The sequence below is a fragment of the Camelina sativa genome, chromosome 14 (assembly GCF_000633955.1).
Source record: "Camelina sativa cultivar DH55 chromosome 14, Cs, whole genome shotgun sequence".
Lineage (NCBI taxonomy): Eukaryota > Viridiplantae > Streptophyta > Magnoliopsida > Brassicales > Brassicaceae > Camelina > Camelina sativa.
The window spans coordinates 3,091,276-3,107,502 of NC_025698.1; the positions used below are offsets into that span (position 1 = coordinate 3,091,276).

Here is a 16,227-nt window from a genome sequence, read left to right on the forward strand (position 1 = left end):
ACACACATACACATCAAGGCCTTAGATTGTTTCAAGTGCCTTTGCATTTACATGTGAAAACTAATTGTAAGAAAAAAAAGAAAAAGAAACCTCTATTAAAAGTCTCAAACAGAGAGGTGTTTTTGTTTTCTTCTATATTACCTTTTGTTGCAGAGTAGATGGAGCTAACAGTAAACGATAAAACTCCAGCAACAGAAGACATGAACACAATGTTCCCACTTCCTGAAGTCTTAAGCAGAGGATGCGCAAGCTGGCCCAGATGGTAAGCAGATTCTAAGTTGGTCGAAATATGAAACGAGAAATCCTCTGCTGTAAAATCTACCGTCGGCTTTGCCCGAATCGAGCCCACGTTGTTTATCTAATAATCAAAAACATTACATTAAATCAAGATTTTGAGTCATTTGATAAAGAGTATATAAAGATTAACTTACGAGTATGTCGAGCTTGCCACCAAACATTGAAGACACAGTCTGCATTAGGTCCTCTCTCTCTATTCTCAAAGTTAGGTCACAGACTGAACCAGTGACTTGAAAACCTTTCTTTTTCCATTTGCTCAAACACTCATTAAGCTGAGATTCATCTCTAGCACAAGTGTGTATCACTGCCCCGAATCCTGCAAGTTCCTCTACTACACCATGCCTATTTGGTTCAAGAAACAGAGAATAAAAATAAAGTAGAATTGATCTCAAGAAAATATGGAAAGATTTTGGAGCTTATAATACGAACCCGATCCCTTTGGTTCCACCAGTTACAAGTGCGGTCTTGCCCTTAAGGCTCCATCTGTGGCTTTGCTCTGCTCCAGACATTGCTCTCCTACGGGCGCCTGAAGGAGCTTAGATTGAAAAGTGAAGAGAATTATGTGGAGCAGACACAAAGTTAATAGATAGTTCATCAATCAAATCATTGGAGGATAAACTCAAGATGATGGGCCGGGTCCATCAAGATTATATCTAAGACTCAGTCAGAGAGGATCCAAATCATCGTCCAATGATAAACGTTTACGTAACAACGACATCTTTTACGGCCGTATAAGTCAAAAAGGAAAACGAACGTAATTATTTTTGTCCAGCCAAAATTTGTATATTCGAAAACTTTTAGCCTAAGGGGGAAAAACAACACGAAAGCTTTGTTATGAACACAGATAATATCTCAACTTCTCCATTTCATTTTTCATTTGACCAAATTAAGAGTTCTTTTATCTTTAAGAGTTATATTTACGTTTTTTTATTAGTACGGTTATGTTAACTATAGCTAGACGGCATGGTTTCCCTTTTTTTGCTTAGCCAATAGTAGTATATATCTATCAGCTTGTGTGATTTGGGTTGGGTTGTTGGGTGCACGTACTTAATTATATTAGACCTCTGATTATCCTAGTCATTTGCATTTTAATGAGTTTTAAGTTCTCAATAATACTCACATTTAGCCGGTTGTTGATTATACAGATATGTTAATTACTTAAAGTGATGACTTGTCTGAGATCAATTATTTTCTTTTGTTTTTATAATGTATGACTATGAACCAAATAGGTATAGATTCTTACTTGCACGTATATTTCCCCAAAAACCTTGTCTGAATCTACTTTATTGTATGCTAGTTTGGGATGTTTCTATTCATCTCCACAAGTTAGGTCCTACGACTTATCATCACGATCAGCTATAACTAAGACTTGAACATTTCAACATCATAGTTTTTTTTTTGGAATTGTATGTCTTATGTGCTAATCCTCTTAATAGATCTTTTACTTAGAATTAATTTACAAGCCTTTATACATAGCTTTTTAAACAATATACGGATTCTCCATAATTAATTAAGAAATTAATTTAGATGATTTCCTTTTGTGCCGACAAACAAATTTTGAGCTGATAAAAAGTCAAGTTTCGAACTTGCAGCTGATTGGTTTTTTGCGAATAGTATAACAATGTTTAGTGCTAAGTTTTAATAAGAGCTTAATGGTCGATCCAGACTTTTTTTTTTTTATTTATTCCATGAAGCCTCTATATATATACGATAGAACTATTCAGACAAGCAACTTCACACATAACAAAACGTACTTTCATCTCTTTCTTATTATTGTCCATCAATGGCAATTGCTTACAAATCAATAGCTCTTTCCATAATCACCCAATTATGCCTCGTTTCTTGTGTGCTAAGTCAACAAAACGAAACTAAATTTCTTTACCATGGATTTTTTGAAGCTAATCTTCTCAAGTATGGATCCTCCAAGATCCTCCCAAGTGGCATCTTGGAGCTAACAAACACCTCAAGGAGACAAATGGGTCAAGCCTTCTATGGCTTCCCCATACCTTTCAACAAGACGAAATCATTAAACTCGCTTTCTTTCTCCACAAGTTTCGTTTTCTCAATCGACGCACCAGGTCATGGCCTAACCTTTCTGATCTCACAGTCGATGGATTTCACCCAAGCCATGCCGAGCCAGTTTCTCGGTCTCTTCAACACTTCAAACAACGGGAACTCCACAAACCGAATTCTCGCGGTGGAATTCGACACGGTGAAGTCAAACGAGTTTCTTGACGTAGACGATAACCACGTAGGCATCGACGTGAACGGTTTGGTCTCCGTTGAATCTGCACCAGCTTCATTCTTTTCCAACAAGCAAAGCAAGAATATAAGCTTGAAGCTTTCGAGTAAAGACCCAATTCGGGCTTGGATCGAATACAATGGAGGGGAAATGCTTCTCAATGTCACATTGGCTCCTCTTGACGTTTCTAAACCTAAATTTCCTCTTTTATCGAGAAAGATGAACCTTTCAGAGATTTTCTTGGAGAAAATGTACGTTGGGTTCTCGGCATCCACAGGAAACATCACGGGTAATCATTATGTAACTGGATGGAGCTTTAGCAGAGAAGGGAAAGCACAAGACTTTGATCTCACTCTACTTCCTTCGCTTTCAACCCCGTCGCCATCTGATTTTGATGACTTTGATCCCATCTTAGATCCTTCTACCGATTCAGCAACCTTAAATCCTTACCGCACCAAGTTGATCTGCGCACTTGCAATCATCATCTTTATGATTTGATTGCAAACCAAGAGGCCTAACGCATCGGTCTTATTATAAATTAATGTATTACTTTCTTGATTTTATTAGAGATGAATAAATTGGATACCCTTAAGCAATTACTTACATTAACTGGTCTGTTATTATTACACAAGCTAGTGTTTGTTGTTACATTAATCTCAACTCTTTGCTTAATAAGTTTAAGATCATTTAGCTTTTAAAAGAACTGGATCATCAGGTGAAGTCAACGAGGTGTCAGTAGATTAAAAAAAAAAAAGCCTATATAACTAAATGTTGTTTTATCTTTGATTTTTATATAATCCTTTTTAATTTTGTTTGTATACATGTTTTTTTGACGAATCCAAAAAGGAATAATTGCTTCCCGGATTTGATTTTATATAATCCTCTATATCTTCGTGTGTATCAAACGGAATTTGAGGAAGTTAGGCTATTCTGGACCTATGAGCATCACTGCCGTTGGCGTACTATCAAAGATCCCTCGTGACATCCATCCTAGAAGCGGTGTTTTCCACTGGAATCTCTATTTGTCACGACGGCCCCTACGGTTAGTATCTTCTTGATGATGATTAGAAGAGAGAGTCTTTTAGTTTTGGAACCTGAGACTACTGAATGAAACAGCTCACAAAACCATGCATGGTTGAAGCTGCCCTTCTCACTACTTATATATTAAGAATCCACCTCCAGCTTCTATGATGGTGGTTAGAACCCGTCCAGTACCAAAGGTCGATTTTTTTTTCTTTTCTCAGCCTTCTAGTTGATAACGAATACCACACACACTATCTTTCCGTTCCCATTTGATTCTCCCGCCTCCACTGATGCCAACTGCTGCCTCTGGGAAAACTTTCTTCTAGTTGATTCTCCCGCCTCCCCGCCGTTCCATAAACGATCACTACAACAACAACAACAAAAACTTAAAAGGGAAGGCCGCCGAATCGTACAAACTATAGGCCCATTAAGCGAAGCCCATTCTCATCCCTTCTTCTCATCAACACAACTTTCAACCTAACTCGATGGATGGAGTGAGACTCACGACGCGGACATGACTGAGCGAGAGAGAAAAAGAGTAGAAAGAAAGAAGTAATCTGAATTCACTTTGGTCCGATTCGTTTCTAAAAAAAATTCTGAATCTTTCCAAGAACAACGATGGCTATGGCCACTTTGGATCAGCTCCACTATAACCTGTTGAGGAAACCCGAGCAGGTAGGTTACTCTTTTTACATTTACATTTTCAATTAAAACCCTAGAACAGTGAGTGCCACAAAAAAAAAAAGTTCAATCTCTCATATTGTTTGCAATCAAGTTTTTTATCAAATCTTTAAATTGATACACGTTTTCAATTCAGTAAAGATTGTTTCTTTGTGTAAGATTAAGGTTGTTTCCTCTGAATTTTTAGTGAATTGATTTTGTTTGAGAATTTTTGAATTGAATTGTTCAAAAATTTTGGGCAAAAAAAATGTTATTTTAACTCTCTGTTGTTTCAGGAGAAGATCACTCCCGAAGAGCTAAGTGTTATTAACTCGTGCTATCTCAAAGCTTTGTGGACTGCTGGGTTTGCCTCTGGTGTTGTAGGAGGTTTAACTTGGCTAGGTTCCTCCTCCTTTTACTCTCTTTTTAAGTCTCTTTTTATCTTATGTTACATAATAACTCAGCTTTTGAATTCGTCTTCTGGTGTGTGATGTTGTTTCTATGTAGTGACAAAAAAGTTGATAGCGGGAAGAGTATTTGAGAGGCGTTGTCTTGCAGGAGGTAAAACTATTTGCTGCTAATCTTTGGAACTAGTAAAATGGTTTCTCCTCCTTCTCACATTGGACAACTCCACGCAGGAGTGGCTTGTGGAAGTTTTCCTACTACTTGGGACAGGGCAAGTTCGAAAGTTGCAGTTACTTACCTTGATCGTATCCTTAGCCAAGAATATGGAACACGGATGCAGAAAGAGCTCGCGAATGTGTAAGCATCCGTTGAGAGCTTGCGCTTTTCGAGACTTTTTTTTTTTTGTGTGTTAAAATTGACTTTTGTGACCTTTACAGTGTTTGGATTAATTATATTATGCAATGTATCTTTCGTAGTTAGTCTGATTCTACTAAGTTCTAACTCTTGATTTGGTGGACATATTTTTCCAAACTACAGCTTAGTCAGGTACAATGAAGGTGAAGCTTGGAGGTGGCAACTTATGTCCAAGCATTTCTACACCGAAGCTGTTTACGGTGATGAAGGAGGCAAACCTCAAATGCGTTGGCGTAGTAGAACCACTTTCACAGAAATTGTTGCCTCTTCTTATAATGATACCAAATCTCAGAAAAACCACAGTGGTTTACCAAATCGAGGAGGCATCTCTAATGGATTTGATGCATCAAAGACTAAACCAATGCTCCAAAATAGTCGGGTGAGTACTATCTAAACTAAACTTAGTTATTATTAATCCATCATAAAGCCTCTGCAAATGCTTTAGGCATCAGTTTAGACAAAGGACTGGTACTGGTTTTCCAATAATTATATAACTGAAATCTTGTTTTCAGGATGGCGAGATGGTAGAAGAAGATGCTCTTGACATTGTATTTGGTGGTCCAGAGCCAACTGAGAGCAGCATTCCTGCTGCGCCAGTTATTAGTTCAAAGGGTTCAGGAGGCAAAACGCAAACTCGCAAACAGAAAAGAGCTCAACGAAGACAAGAGACTTAAAAACCGTGAAACTTCCACCACCACATATAATACTCCTCACTACGAACTTGCAGAGTAGAGAAGACAAGAAACAGTTATATGTCTCTTCTGCTTGATGTTTTATCACAATGGCGTATTTGTTCTATTTAGATCACTTTAGCTAATCGATGGATCCAAGTTTTTAATTCCAATAAGGATGATGATTCTGTAAAAGAATACATTTTGAAGTAATAAAATGTTTTCATTGTACCGAACTAATACAAATTGTAGGCCCATTAAGCGAAGCCCATTCTTAACCCTAGGTATATATTTTCTTTGGATCAGAGGGGTTTCGAAACCCCCCTGGCCATAGTCGAGGGACGACGGTATCGATCTCCCAAGCAACTTTGCTTCTTATTATCTCTGAGTAATGAATGGTCTTTTGGGACATAAAGAGGTTTCCGGTTCCTGAGATGGCTATGCCTATGATGCTCGTCGGGTGATATACAATAGATAGAGTTGTTACTATTTCAGATATATTTTGTAAAAAAAAAGAAAGAAATTATGAAAATAGAGAAAAAGGAAATAAAATATGAATCGCGGGGATGATGACACGTGTAATTGTTGAGACACGATCTGATCCAAACCTATTTATATTATTTCTTCGCTGCTTTTTCTGTCTTGACCGCTACTTATCGATCTCTCTCTTCTGTCTTCTGTCTTCTTCTTCTTCTTTTGTCTACGTTTCGTCGCCGATCTCGACCGGATTCCATCTTACCACCTCCTGCCAAACCCTAGGTGAGCTTAGATTGTTATGTTTTTTTTTGGGGGGGGGGGGTAATTTTTGTGGCAAATTCACCCTAAAATGCTGCTTCTGATGATATTAGATTCCCGGAGAGAACGAAATTTGGGTTTTCGCCGGAATTAAAATTAAGGGGCCGCCGAGAAGAGGATGGGTACAACTACGACAACGAGCGCTGTGTATATCCAAGTTATAGAGGATGTCGTCAACAAAGTCCGGGAGGAGTTCATTAACAACGGAGGCCCTGGGGAGAGTGTTCTCAGTGAGCTTCAAGGAGTAAGTTTTCAATCAGACTTGTCTTCCTTTGCTGCATAATGATTCAAATTTAATATCTTTAGTCAATTCGCCGATGTGGGTGGCTTGGATTTGATCCAATGCAACTAGGGTTTTTCTATTTTTACTTGGCTTTTTGAATCCCATTATTTATTTCTGGAGCTTAATTGGGACCTGTGTGTAGATTTGGGAGACGAAGATGATGCAAGCTGGAGTCTTGAACGGACCAATAGAGAGGTCATCGGCTCAGAAGCCAACTCCTGGAGGTCCACTGACTCATGATCTCAATGTTCCTTATGAAGGTACTGAGGAGTATGAGACTCCCACTGCTGAAATGCTCTTCCCTCCGGTAATTTAAATTAAACTCACTCTCTACTAATCTTGAATTTTGTGATTAAGCATTAGCTTTATCAATTGGTTTCTTTTCCACTTGACATGTTGTTGCTGTAAGTCCTTATTGTCTTTGGCATCGTTTTGTTTTTCTGTGTTTGAGCAGACGCCATTGCAGACTCCTCTTCCAACGCCCCTTCCTGGTACTGCTGATAACTCCTCCATGTATAACATCCCTACCGGCGGCTCAAGTGATTATCCAACCCCTGGAACTGACAATGGAAGCAACGCTGATATTAAAGGAAGACCCAGTCCTTATATGGTGAGCTCTGCTTCTTATTAAGGCTCCTGCTGTGTGGTGCCACAAATGCTTATCTAAGTGTTTTCATAGAATTTACAGAGGCAATAATAAATGATTGACTTCATATTTTTTGGGTTTTTCTGGTTGACATAAACTGAGAATATGTTCTCTATTGCAGCCGCCTCCTTCCCCGTGGACAAATCCCAGTCCCAGACTTGATGTCAATGTTGGTAAGTACTACTTCTACCAGTACGTTAGGTATCAATTTGTTGTTTGGGATATAAACGTCTGACCTGTTGCTAGCTTATGTGGATGGTCGTGATGAGCCTGAAAGAGGAAACTCTAATCAGCAGTTTACGCAGGTACTTCTACTTAACATCTAAATCAAGAATTGTGAGTTTGGATTTTTTTTGTTTGGGTTCTTATCTTCGTTGTAGCAATTACGTGATTGATTTGATTAGTGCCCATTTCAATTACTTCCTCAGTGGACATATTTTTCAAGTCGACTAATATATATCTATATAGCTAACATTATAACCTAATATCCATAATTGGAATACGTCCAGGACTTATTTGTGCCATCCTCCGGTAAACGAAAACGTGATGATTCTTCTGCACCTTATCAAAATGGTGGATCTATACCTCAACAGGATGGTGCAAGCGATGCTATCCCTAAGGTGTGTGTGAGAAAAACGAAATTATGAGAGTATTTGTAGCACCTGCTTATATTTTTATTTCAAGAATGATGTATTTATGTCTCGGTGGCACACCTGATTGGAGCACAATGTTGCAGGCAAACTTTGAGTGTGATGCATTCCACATAACCTATGTTGGTAAAGGAAAGGCCCCACGAGACTTCTTCTGCTCATCATCGAAGATTCCTCAAGCTGATGGGCCAATGCCTGACCCTTATGATGAAATGCTGTCCACACCAAATGTAAGAATGCTGCTTTTCATTGAGTAGTTCAAATTTCAATAGGTATATACTTCTTCTACATGTCTACAGATCAGTAACAGGACACTTTAATGCCTTAGTACAATTTAATCCATCTTCACTACCTATCATAGATATTGCATTTGGATTTGCCAACAATCATGCAACATTTGTTTAGAGATATTATCTAACTAACTAGAGATACCGTCACGCGATTACTTCTGTTAGTAATTCCATGAATTTCATTTACTGGGTTGCAGATATACAGTTATCAAGGACCCAGTGAAGAGTTTAACGAGGCCAGAACTCCTGCTCCAAACGGTAAGAGAAGCCAGACAAAGATTTTGAGAGTGTTATAAGCAAAGTAAATGAATATCATCTGTTAACTTCCCTCTTTGTTAGAGATCCAAACGAGCACTCCTGTTGTTGTACAAAACGATATCATTGAAGATGATGAAGAGCTGTTGAACGAAGATGATGATGACGACGAGTTGGACGACCTAGAAAGTGGTGAGGATATGAACACGCAACATCTGGTCTTAGCTCAATTTGACAAGGTAATAACCCTCCTTTTTACATAGGTTTCTGGATGTATTCTCTGATGTAACTCTAATCACAATGTATGTATTCTCGGATGTAACTCTAATCACAGTAAGACTTGTTTGGTCTTTGTAACTAGGTGACTCGCACAAAAAGCAGGTGGAAGTGCAATCTGAAAGACGGGATCATGCATATAAACGATAAGGACATTCTCTTCAACAAAGTAATCTGTGCCTCCCAATTAAGGTTGGAGCTATTGTGGTAAAAATAATACTAACACACACCATGTCTAACTTTTTTCAGGCAACAGGCGAGTTCGACTTCTGATCTTGACACGACACTAGCAATGCTTCTAGAAAAGTCAGTCCTTGAAATGTCTAGTGTCTTTCTTTTTACCTTATGATTTAAGACCGACGGAGAAAGACATGATTATTTATGGGAAAGTGTACTCTGGTTGGCTTGCTGTACAAAAAGAACAGATTTTTCCTGTCGAAGGCATATCAACTTTATTTCATGAATCTTCTTTATTGTCTTTCAGGCAATGGGCAAATTAACTTCCCAAAAGCTGGATCTTTCTTAGTTTCTTACAATTGTATCTAGCTAGTAGCTATATATGTCTTGAGAAATGGGTTAATAAGAAAACTATTGAAAAACATTTGGATTCTGAAACATCAAGGGACCATTCTAAATGCTAAAACCCTCACTGCGAATGATGTACAAGCACGCACTTGGTCTGAAAAATATTCAAGAGACCAATCTGGTCACTATAGTCGGCCTTAGCTGAATATTGCAACCCTTCCTTGTCCATTGACGGCTGAGGTCCGTTCTTCTGAGTAATACTCACCGGGAACGAAAAATCGTGCTCTACTCCAGATGGAGAAGCGTGCTGATATGGATTTACGTGGCCTTCTGGTGAGAGAGAAGATTGCGAATTTGGAGAAACAAAGAGAGGTGAAAGCAGAGGAATAGCTGCGCCTGCAACAGCATCACAAGACTGCTGCAGAAAGGGGTTCTCGGGAACACGGTCAAGATGCAGAGCCGCGGGTGCTTGCCTTTGCAGCCTAGTGGGTGATCTCGGGAACACGCTCTTCCAAAACATGTTCACAGTGTTCTCCATCACGAATTCAGCCAATGAGTATTAAAAAAAAAAAGCAAAAACGCAAGAAAGAGAGAGAGAGAGAGGGGAAGGTAGAAAGAGTGATGTAATGAGGAGAATAAAAGGGAGAGAGGTTTGGTGTGTGTTGTGGATGAGGGCGCAAAAGAAGGCTTCGGTTATGATGGAACATGAGAAGGAAAATAGAAAATAACAGTTACGTTTGAAACGGTCATTACCTAAAAACTAAACAAAACAAAACAAAACAATAAAGCTGCTCTCTTCTTTTTGGTTCTACTCTCTCCACTCTGTTGGCTTCGGTTACTTGTTTTGCCTTTGGTGTTCTTACAGTATGGTCAAAGGCCTAAAAAAGGTCAACGTCTTTATTGTTTGGTTTGGGTCGTTTTTTATAACTACAACATTACAACCATTACCTTCATCTGTTGAGAACGTTTAAATCCTCCAATAATACATGGCCAATCCGGTTTAAGATTTTGTTTCGATTCACATATTTTGACTTTCGCTTCTGTCACTAACATTGTATCATAATTACGAAATTTACCATCATAGTTTGTGCTGTGGTATGAAAACGACAAAAACTAACTTAAAAATACTCCGACCTTTGTTTAGGCCTTTCACCAAACTGAACGATATCCAAAGGACCAAACAGAGTTGAGAATGTACTTGGTCTGAAATATATTCAAGAGATCCATCCGATTGCTAAGGTTGACCTTGGTCGAATGTGAATCCAAATGCTGTATTAAGAAAGAGGTACATATAACTGTAAGTAAGATCCAGCTTTTGAAAAGTATTTCCATCGTGTGAAAGAGGATAGAAACTCATGAAATAAGCCTTCTTTGGCCGGAAAAAATCTGTTCTTTTTGTACACACAACAAGCCAACCAGAGTACACTTTCCCATAAATAATCATGTCGCTCTCTCGGAGGTCGGTCTAAATCTTAAGGTAAAAAGAAAGACATTGAACAATGGAACTGTGACTTTCTTTTCTAGAAGCATTGCTATGGTGAAGATCAGAAGTCGAACTCGCCTGTTGCCTGAAAAAGTAGATAGAATAGTTAGGTATTATCGCTACCAGAATAGCACCAAGCTTATTTGGGAGGCACATATTACTTTGTTGAAGAGAATATCCTTATCATTTATATGCATGATCCCGTCTTTCAGACTGCACTTCCACCTGCTCTTTGTGCGAGTCACCTAGTTACAACACCAAACAAGTCTTACGGTGATAAGATTTATGTGCATAGAAACACACCCGTCGATCTGTGTAAACAAGAGTCATTACCTTGTCAAACTGAGCTACAACCAGATGTTGTGTGTTCATATCCTCACCACTTTCTAGGTCGTCCAATTCGTCATCATCATCATCTTCATTCAACAGCTCTTCATCATCATCAATAACGTCGTTTTGTACAGCAACAGGAGTGCTCGTTTGGATCTCTAACAAAGAGGGAATTTAGCAGATGATATTCATTTACTTGCATTAAAAACATCTTTCTTTGGCTTCTCTTACCGTTTGGAGCAGGAGTCCTGGCCTCGTTAAACTCTTCATTGGGTCCTTGATAACTGTATATCTGCAACCCAGTAAATAAAAATTCATGGATTTACTAGCAAAAGTAATTGTTGTATGTTTGAGGAAAAATCCAAATGGAACATGAAGTTTAAATGAGAAATTCTCATTCCCTTCGTTATCATGTAATAAGAAGTCAAATGAGTTTATATATAGTTCAATATCTACGGAAGGTGGTGAGAAGGGATCCAATTAGTAAGAGATTCTGGTTACTGGTTTTAAACTCGTTGAAGAAGTATATGTTCACAGGAATTCTGACTACTAAATGAAAAGCTGAAGCATTCTTACATTTGGTGTGGACAACATTTCATCATACGGGTCAGGCATCGGCCCATCAACTTGAGGAATCTTCGATGATGAGCAGATAAAATCTCGTGGGACCTTTCTATTGCCAACATATGTTATCCGGAGTGCAGCACATTCAAAATTTGCCTGAAAAAATTGCTCCTATCAGATGTATCACTGAAATTTTTCTAACTACATCATTGTTGAAAGTAAAATTCTCTTCTTAAACTGAGAACTTATAGATGCGCGTATCTTTATGCAACTTAACCAGTTTTGAATTCATGTATCTTCTTTTGGATGGCACTAATAAACTTGTGAAGTGGAAAAATGAAGAGGAGTCTAAGGGAGCTAAGGACATTTTGTTTTACTCATGAGAGCTATTCCAAATGCAAATGCAAATGTGTAGTTCTACACACACACCTTAGGGATAGCATCGCTTGCACCATCCTGTTGAGGTATAGATCCACCATTTTGATAAGGGGCAGAAGAATCATCACGTTTTCGTTTACCGGAGGATGGCACAAATAAGTCCTGGACGTATTCCAATTATGGATATTAGGTTATAATGTTAGCTATATAGATATATATTAGTCGACTTGAAAAATATGTCCACTGAGGAAGTAATTGAAATGGGCACTAATCAAATCAATCACGTAATTGCTACAACGAAGATAAGAACCCAAACAAAAAAAATCCAAACTCACAATTCTTGATTTAGATGTTAAGTAGAAGTACCTGCGTAAACTGCTGATTAGAGTTTCCTCTTTCAGGCTCATCACGACCATCCACATAAGCTAGCAACAGGTCAGACGTTTATATCCCAAACAACAAATTGATACCTAACGTACTGGTAGAAGTAGTACTTACCAACATTGACATCAAGTCTGGGACTGGGATTTGTCCACGGGGAAGGAGGCGGCTGCAATAGAGAACATATTCTCAGTTTATGTCAACCAGAAAAACCCAAAAAATATGAAGTCAATCATTTATTATTGCCTCTGTAAATTCTATGAAAACACTTAGATAAGCATTTGTGGCACCACACAGCAGGAGCCTTAATAAGAAGCAGAGCTCACCATATAAGGACTGGGTCTTCCTTTAATATCAGCGTTGCTTCCATTGTCAGTTCCAGGGGTTGGATAATCACTTGAGCCGCCGGTAGGGATGTTATACATGGAGGAGTTATCAGCAGTACCAGGAAGGGGCGTTGGAAGAGGAGTCTGCAATGGCGTCTGCTCAAACACAGAAAAACAAAACGATGCCAAAGACAATAAGGACTTACAGCAACAACATGTCAAGTGGAAAAGAAACCAATTGATAAAGCTAATGCTTAATCACAAAATTCAAGATTAGTAGAGAGTGAGTTTAATTTAAATTACCGGAGGGAAGAGCATTTCAGCAGTGGGAGTCTCATACTCCTCAGTACCTTCATAAGGAACATTGAGATCATGAGTCAGTGGACCTCCAGGAGTTGGCTTCTGAGCCGATGACCTCTCTATTGGTCCGTTCAAGACTCCAGCTTGCATCATCTTCGTCTCCCAAATCTACACACAGGTCCCAATTAAGCTCCAGAAATAAATAATGGGATTCAAAAAGCCAAGTAAAAATAGAAAAACCCTAGTTGCATTGGATCAAATCCAAGCCACCCACATCGGCGAATTGACTAAAGATATTAAATTTGAATCATTATGCAGCAAAGGAAGACAAGTCTGATTGAAAACTTACTCCTTGAAGCTCACTGAGAACACTCTCCCCAGGGCCTCCGTTGTTAATGAACTCCTCCCGGACTTTGTTGACGACATCCTCTATAACTTGGATATACACAGCGCTCGTTGTCGTAGTTGTACCCATCCTCTTCTCGGCGGCCCCTTCAATCTCCTTAAATTTTAATTCCGGCGAAAACCCCAAATTCGTTCTCCGGGACTCTGATTTTATAAAGGCAACATTTTAGGGTGAATTGCCCAAGAAAATTGCAATACAATATAAAAATAAAAAGGAATCCGAGCTCGTTACGGCTCACCTAGGGTTCGGCGGAGGAGGTAAGACGGAGGAGTCTGGGACTGGTAGAGATCGGCGACGAAGCGTAAGAGAGAGAAGACAGAGAGATCAGAGATCGAGAGAGGAGCGGTCAAGACAGAACAGCAGCGAAAGAATATAAATAGGTTTGGATCAGATCACATCGCTACATAGACACGTGTCATCATCTCCACGATCCAGAATTTTTTCTCATCACCTACACGATAATTGTTTTTTAATAATTAAATTAAAACCATAAATCATCCAGTTACAGAATTAACCAAAAACTTTAAATGTTTTCTAACCACTATTAGAATATCCAGCTCAATATGGATATTAGTACTATATTCTACTATCAGTTAAAATTATTTTTTCCAAATTACCGTAGTCTTCTTAAAACTTAAAATTTATATTTAATAAATATAAAATTTATATTTAATAAATATAAAAAACCGAAGTATCATCATCTTCTAGCTTGAGAGTAAAAATGAGAGAGAGGTGTAAACGTTATTTGAGATTTGTGTTTTGAAATTTTCCTTACTCTTCTTTTGAGATATTGGGTTATTAAGTACCTTTTGAGACAATCGTTGCCATTTTTTTAATGATCTTGAACTGTGAGTAGAAATGTCTAACAAATTTTTTTTAGAGAATGTCTTAATTAAAAGCTTACGAAATAAAAGTATTTTTTAATATCTAAATAGAACAAGAGTGTAATATAAATAGTGACAAAATATTACATATATATCATATTATATTTTAAAAGTAAAACAAACAAAAACTTGTAAAACATTTAATATTGTGTATCCGCTAAAGACTAAGTGAAATTTTATCACTTGTTTCAACGTCTAAAAAAAAGTCATGGCTCAAGCCTCCTGCTACTAGCCTACTAGCTAGTTTCCCCTCGATCAAAACGAACAGTCGCCACAAAATAATTCTGATTCAGACTTAGCCACTTGGTTCAGCACTTTCAACCGTCAGATTTTCACTCTGAAAAAATCCAACGTCTCTCTCAACACCACGTCATTCTTTTTTTTGAATAAAAAAAATTCTGTGTAAAATATGTTTCTGACACTGTTCGCTTTTTTCTCTTGTACTTTTGTGTTTGGTTTCTCACCTGAGAAGTCTGAGTTTCTTTCCTTCTTTCTTTCATTTTTTTTTTCTTTTTTTCTTTGCCTTTTGTATAATTGTTTTTTCCTGTTAAGAGTTTCTCCGTACGGTTAATTTTTATTTTCTTTTGCAATAATTGAAAAGGGCTGTTGAAATAAATCTGTAACGTGATCACTTATTTTCTGATTACAATCCAAAATTCTTATGATCATGACATTATCGTCAGAGTCAAAAAGAGACAAAGATCGAGTGGTTCATAACTTTCCATTGGATTCTTCAATATCTCGATTTTTTTTTCTTTTTTTTCCCCCGCTCTCTAATACAAGAAGATTAATTTCATTTTTCATGTCAGTAACACGGAACAGTGTCCAAGTACGTACATTCTAATGCATAGTATAGTAATTCTATCTTATACTTATACTTCTACTTTTCTTTGATATTTATATTATTTTAATATTTCTGGCTTTATTTATAAAAAAATTAGGTTAGGTAGAAGAGGGAATCTTCCTTCTATATCAAAGAGACAAGAAAAAAAAGTAAGAAAAATTAATACTGCCATAAGATAAATAATGAATAAATGAAAATAGGTAGTACACTAAATATATACAACATCATATATCTCTCTCAAATTAAAAAGATTTCTGTAACCTTTTTAAGAAATTATTCTGTTTTTATGGGATATTTCTATTCTAAATGGGTTTTAGCTGTACAGAATCCAGTTAGCCTATATATATATATATATATTATAATAAGAAATTGAAAAAGAAGTTACAATTCCAATAAAATATTTGCCTTTTAACAAAAAAAAAAGTTACAATTCCAATATTTGTGGTGTAGGCGCTAGGCAGGTGATATAATCAAAATAGCATCATGCAACTTATTGACCACATTATCATCATCATCTTCATAATTGTAAGTAAATCCATGACATTAACTAGACCCCATTAAGATATTGTTAGGAAGTCTAATCACAGCTATAAAAATAGCATAAACGTTGCAAAAGCCATGCGACGACAACAAATAAATTAGTATAAACAACAACAAAAATAACTATGTGAAAAACACTCAGATCTGTTGACCAAAAACAAAAGAAACCTCAGATCTTTGACCAAATAAATTATCATTGGTTATTATTATTAAATTTTATTTCATCATTTTTGTTTTGCCAGACATTGAAAGTGACTATTCGATTTAATCCTAACAAAATAATTGTACGTCTCGACACATCGACCCTCCAGATTGTGGCATATAATTTCCACTTTATTTAAAAAAAAAAAAAAAAAAAC

At 37.4% G+C, this 16,227-nt stretch overlaps 7 protein-coding genes across 8 annotated transcripts in view; 3 read left to right on the forward strand and 4 right to left on the reverse strand.

The window, feature by feature from the left end:
• Nucleotides 1–14, reverse strand: part of LOC104743175 (tropinone reductase homolog At1g07440) — a gene marked incomplete at its 3' end in the record, with an annotated part of 1,181 nt that extends 1,167 nt beyond the window's left edge. Inside the window, 1 exon segment of the mRNA XM_019235420.1 lies at nucleotides 7–14. Within this exon segment, the coding sequence (XP_019090965.1) occupies nucleotides 7–14 (8 nt within the window).
• LOC104739315 (tropinone reductase homolog At1g07440-like) lies at nucleotides 26–885 on the reverse strand. Its single transcript, XM_010459623.2, has 3 exons — nucleotides 727–885; nucleotides 432–639; nucleotides 26–358 (listed from the first exon to the last, which is right to left on the reverse strand). Exons 1-3 carry the CDS (start codon nucleotides 804–806, stop codon nucleotides 32–34), a joined length of 615 nt encoding a protein of 204 aa, XP_010457925.1. The 5' UTR covers nucleotides 807–885; the 3' UTR covers nucleotides 26–31.
• On the forward strand, nucleotides 2,057–3,037 carry LOC104743176 (probable inactive L-type lectin-domain containing receptor kinase III.1). Its single transcript, XM_010464288.2, has one exon. It carries the CDS (start codon nucleotides 2,081–2,083, stop codon nucleotides 3,035–3,037), a length of 957 nt encoding a protein of 318 aa, XP_010462590.2. The 5' UTR covers nucleotides 2,057–2,080.
• On the forward strand, nucleotides 4,045–5,948 carry LOC104739317. The gene is made up of 6 exons (XM_010459625.2): nucleotides 4,045–4,237; nucleotides 4,519–4,624; nucleotides 4,730–4,783; nucleotides 4,861–4,984; nucleotides 5,165–5,420; nucleotides 5,554–5,948. Exons 1-6 carry the CDS (start codon nucleotides 4,181–4,183, stop codon nucleotides 5,713–5,715), a joined length of 759 nt encoding a protein of 252 aa, XP_010457927.1. The 5' UTR covers nucleotides 4,045–4,180; the 3' UTR covers nucleotides 5,716–5,948.
• On the forward strand, nucleotides 6,623–9,367 carry LOC104739318 (transcription initiation factor IIA large subunit; the record flags this gene model as incomplete). Its single annotated transcript, XM_019235819.1, is given in 11 exon segments — nucleotides 6,623–6,751; nucleotides 6,933–7,097; nucleotides 7,245–7,400; nucleotides 7,558–7,609; nucleotides 7,683–7,741; nucleotides 7,946–8,056; nucleotides 8,173–8,316; nucleotides 8,574–8,634; nucleotides 8,716–8,870; nucleotides 8,993–9,076; nucleotides 9,157–9,367. Coding segments are annotated over 11 exon segments (1,137 nt in total). The 3' UTR covers nucleotides 9,181–9,367.
• Nucleotides 9,409–10,564, reverse strand: LOC104739319. Its single transcript, XM_010459627.1, has one exon. The coding sequence runs from the start codon at nucleotides 9,968–9,970 to the stop codon at nucleotides 9,554–9,556; it is 417 nt and encodes a 138-aa protein (XP_010457929.1). The 5' UTR covers nucleotides 9,971–10,564; the 3' UTR covers nucleotides 9,409–9,553.
• Nucleotides 10,733–13,961, reverse strand: LOC104739320 (transcription initiation factor IIA large subunit-like). Of its 2 annotated transcripts, XM_010459629.2 has the most exons (12): nucleotides 13,839–13,961; nucleotides 13,544–13,743; nucleotides 13,198–13,362; nucleotides 12,895–13,050; nucleotides 12,686–12,737; nucleotides 12,554–12,612; nucleotides 12,239–12,349; nucleotides 11,822–11,965; nucleotides 11,477–11,537; nucleotides 11,249–11,403; nucleotides 11,077–11,160; nucleotides 10,733–11,000 (listed from the first exon to the last, which is right to left on the reverse strand). In XM_010459629.2, exons 2-12 carry the CDS (start codon nucleotides 13,667–13,669, stop codon nucleotides 10,977–10,979), a joined length of 1,137 nt encoding a protein of 378 aa, XP_010457931.1. In that variant the 5' UTR covers nucleotides 13,670–13,743; nucleotides 13,839–13,961; the 3' UTR covers nucleotides 10,733–10,976. The 2 variants fall into 2 exon arrangements, with proteins under 2 accessions (XP_010457931.1, XP_019091363.1); XM_019235818.1 differs by lacking the exon at nucleotides 10,733–11,000 and having other exon boundaries at nucleotides 11,009–11,160.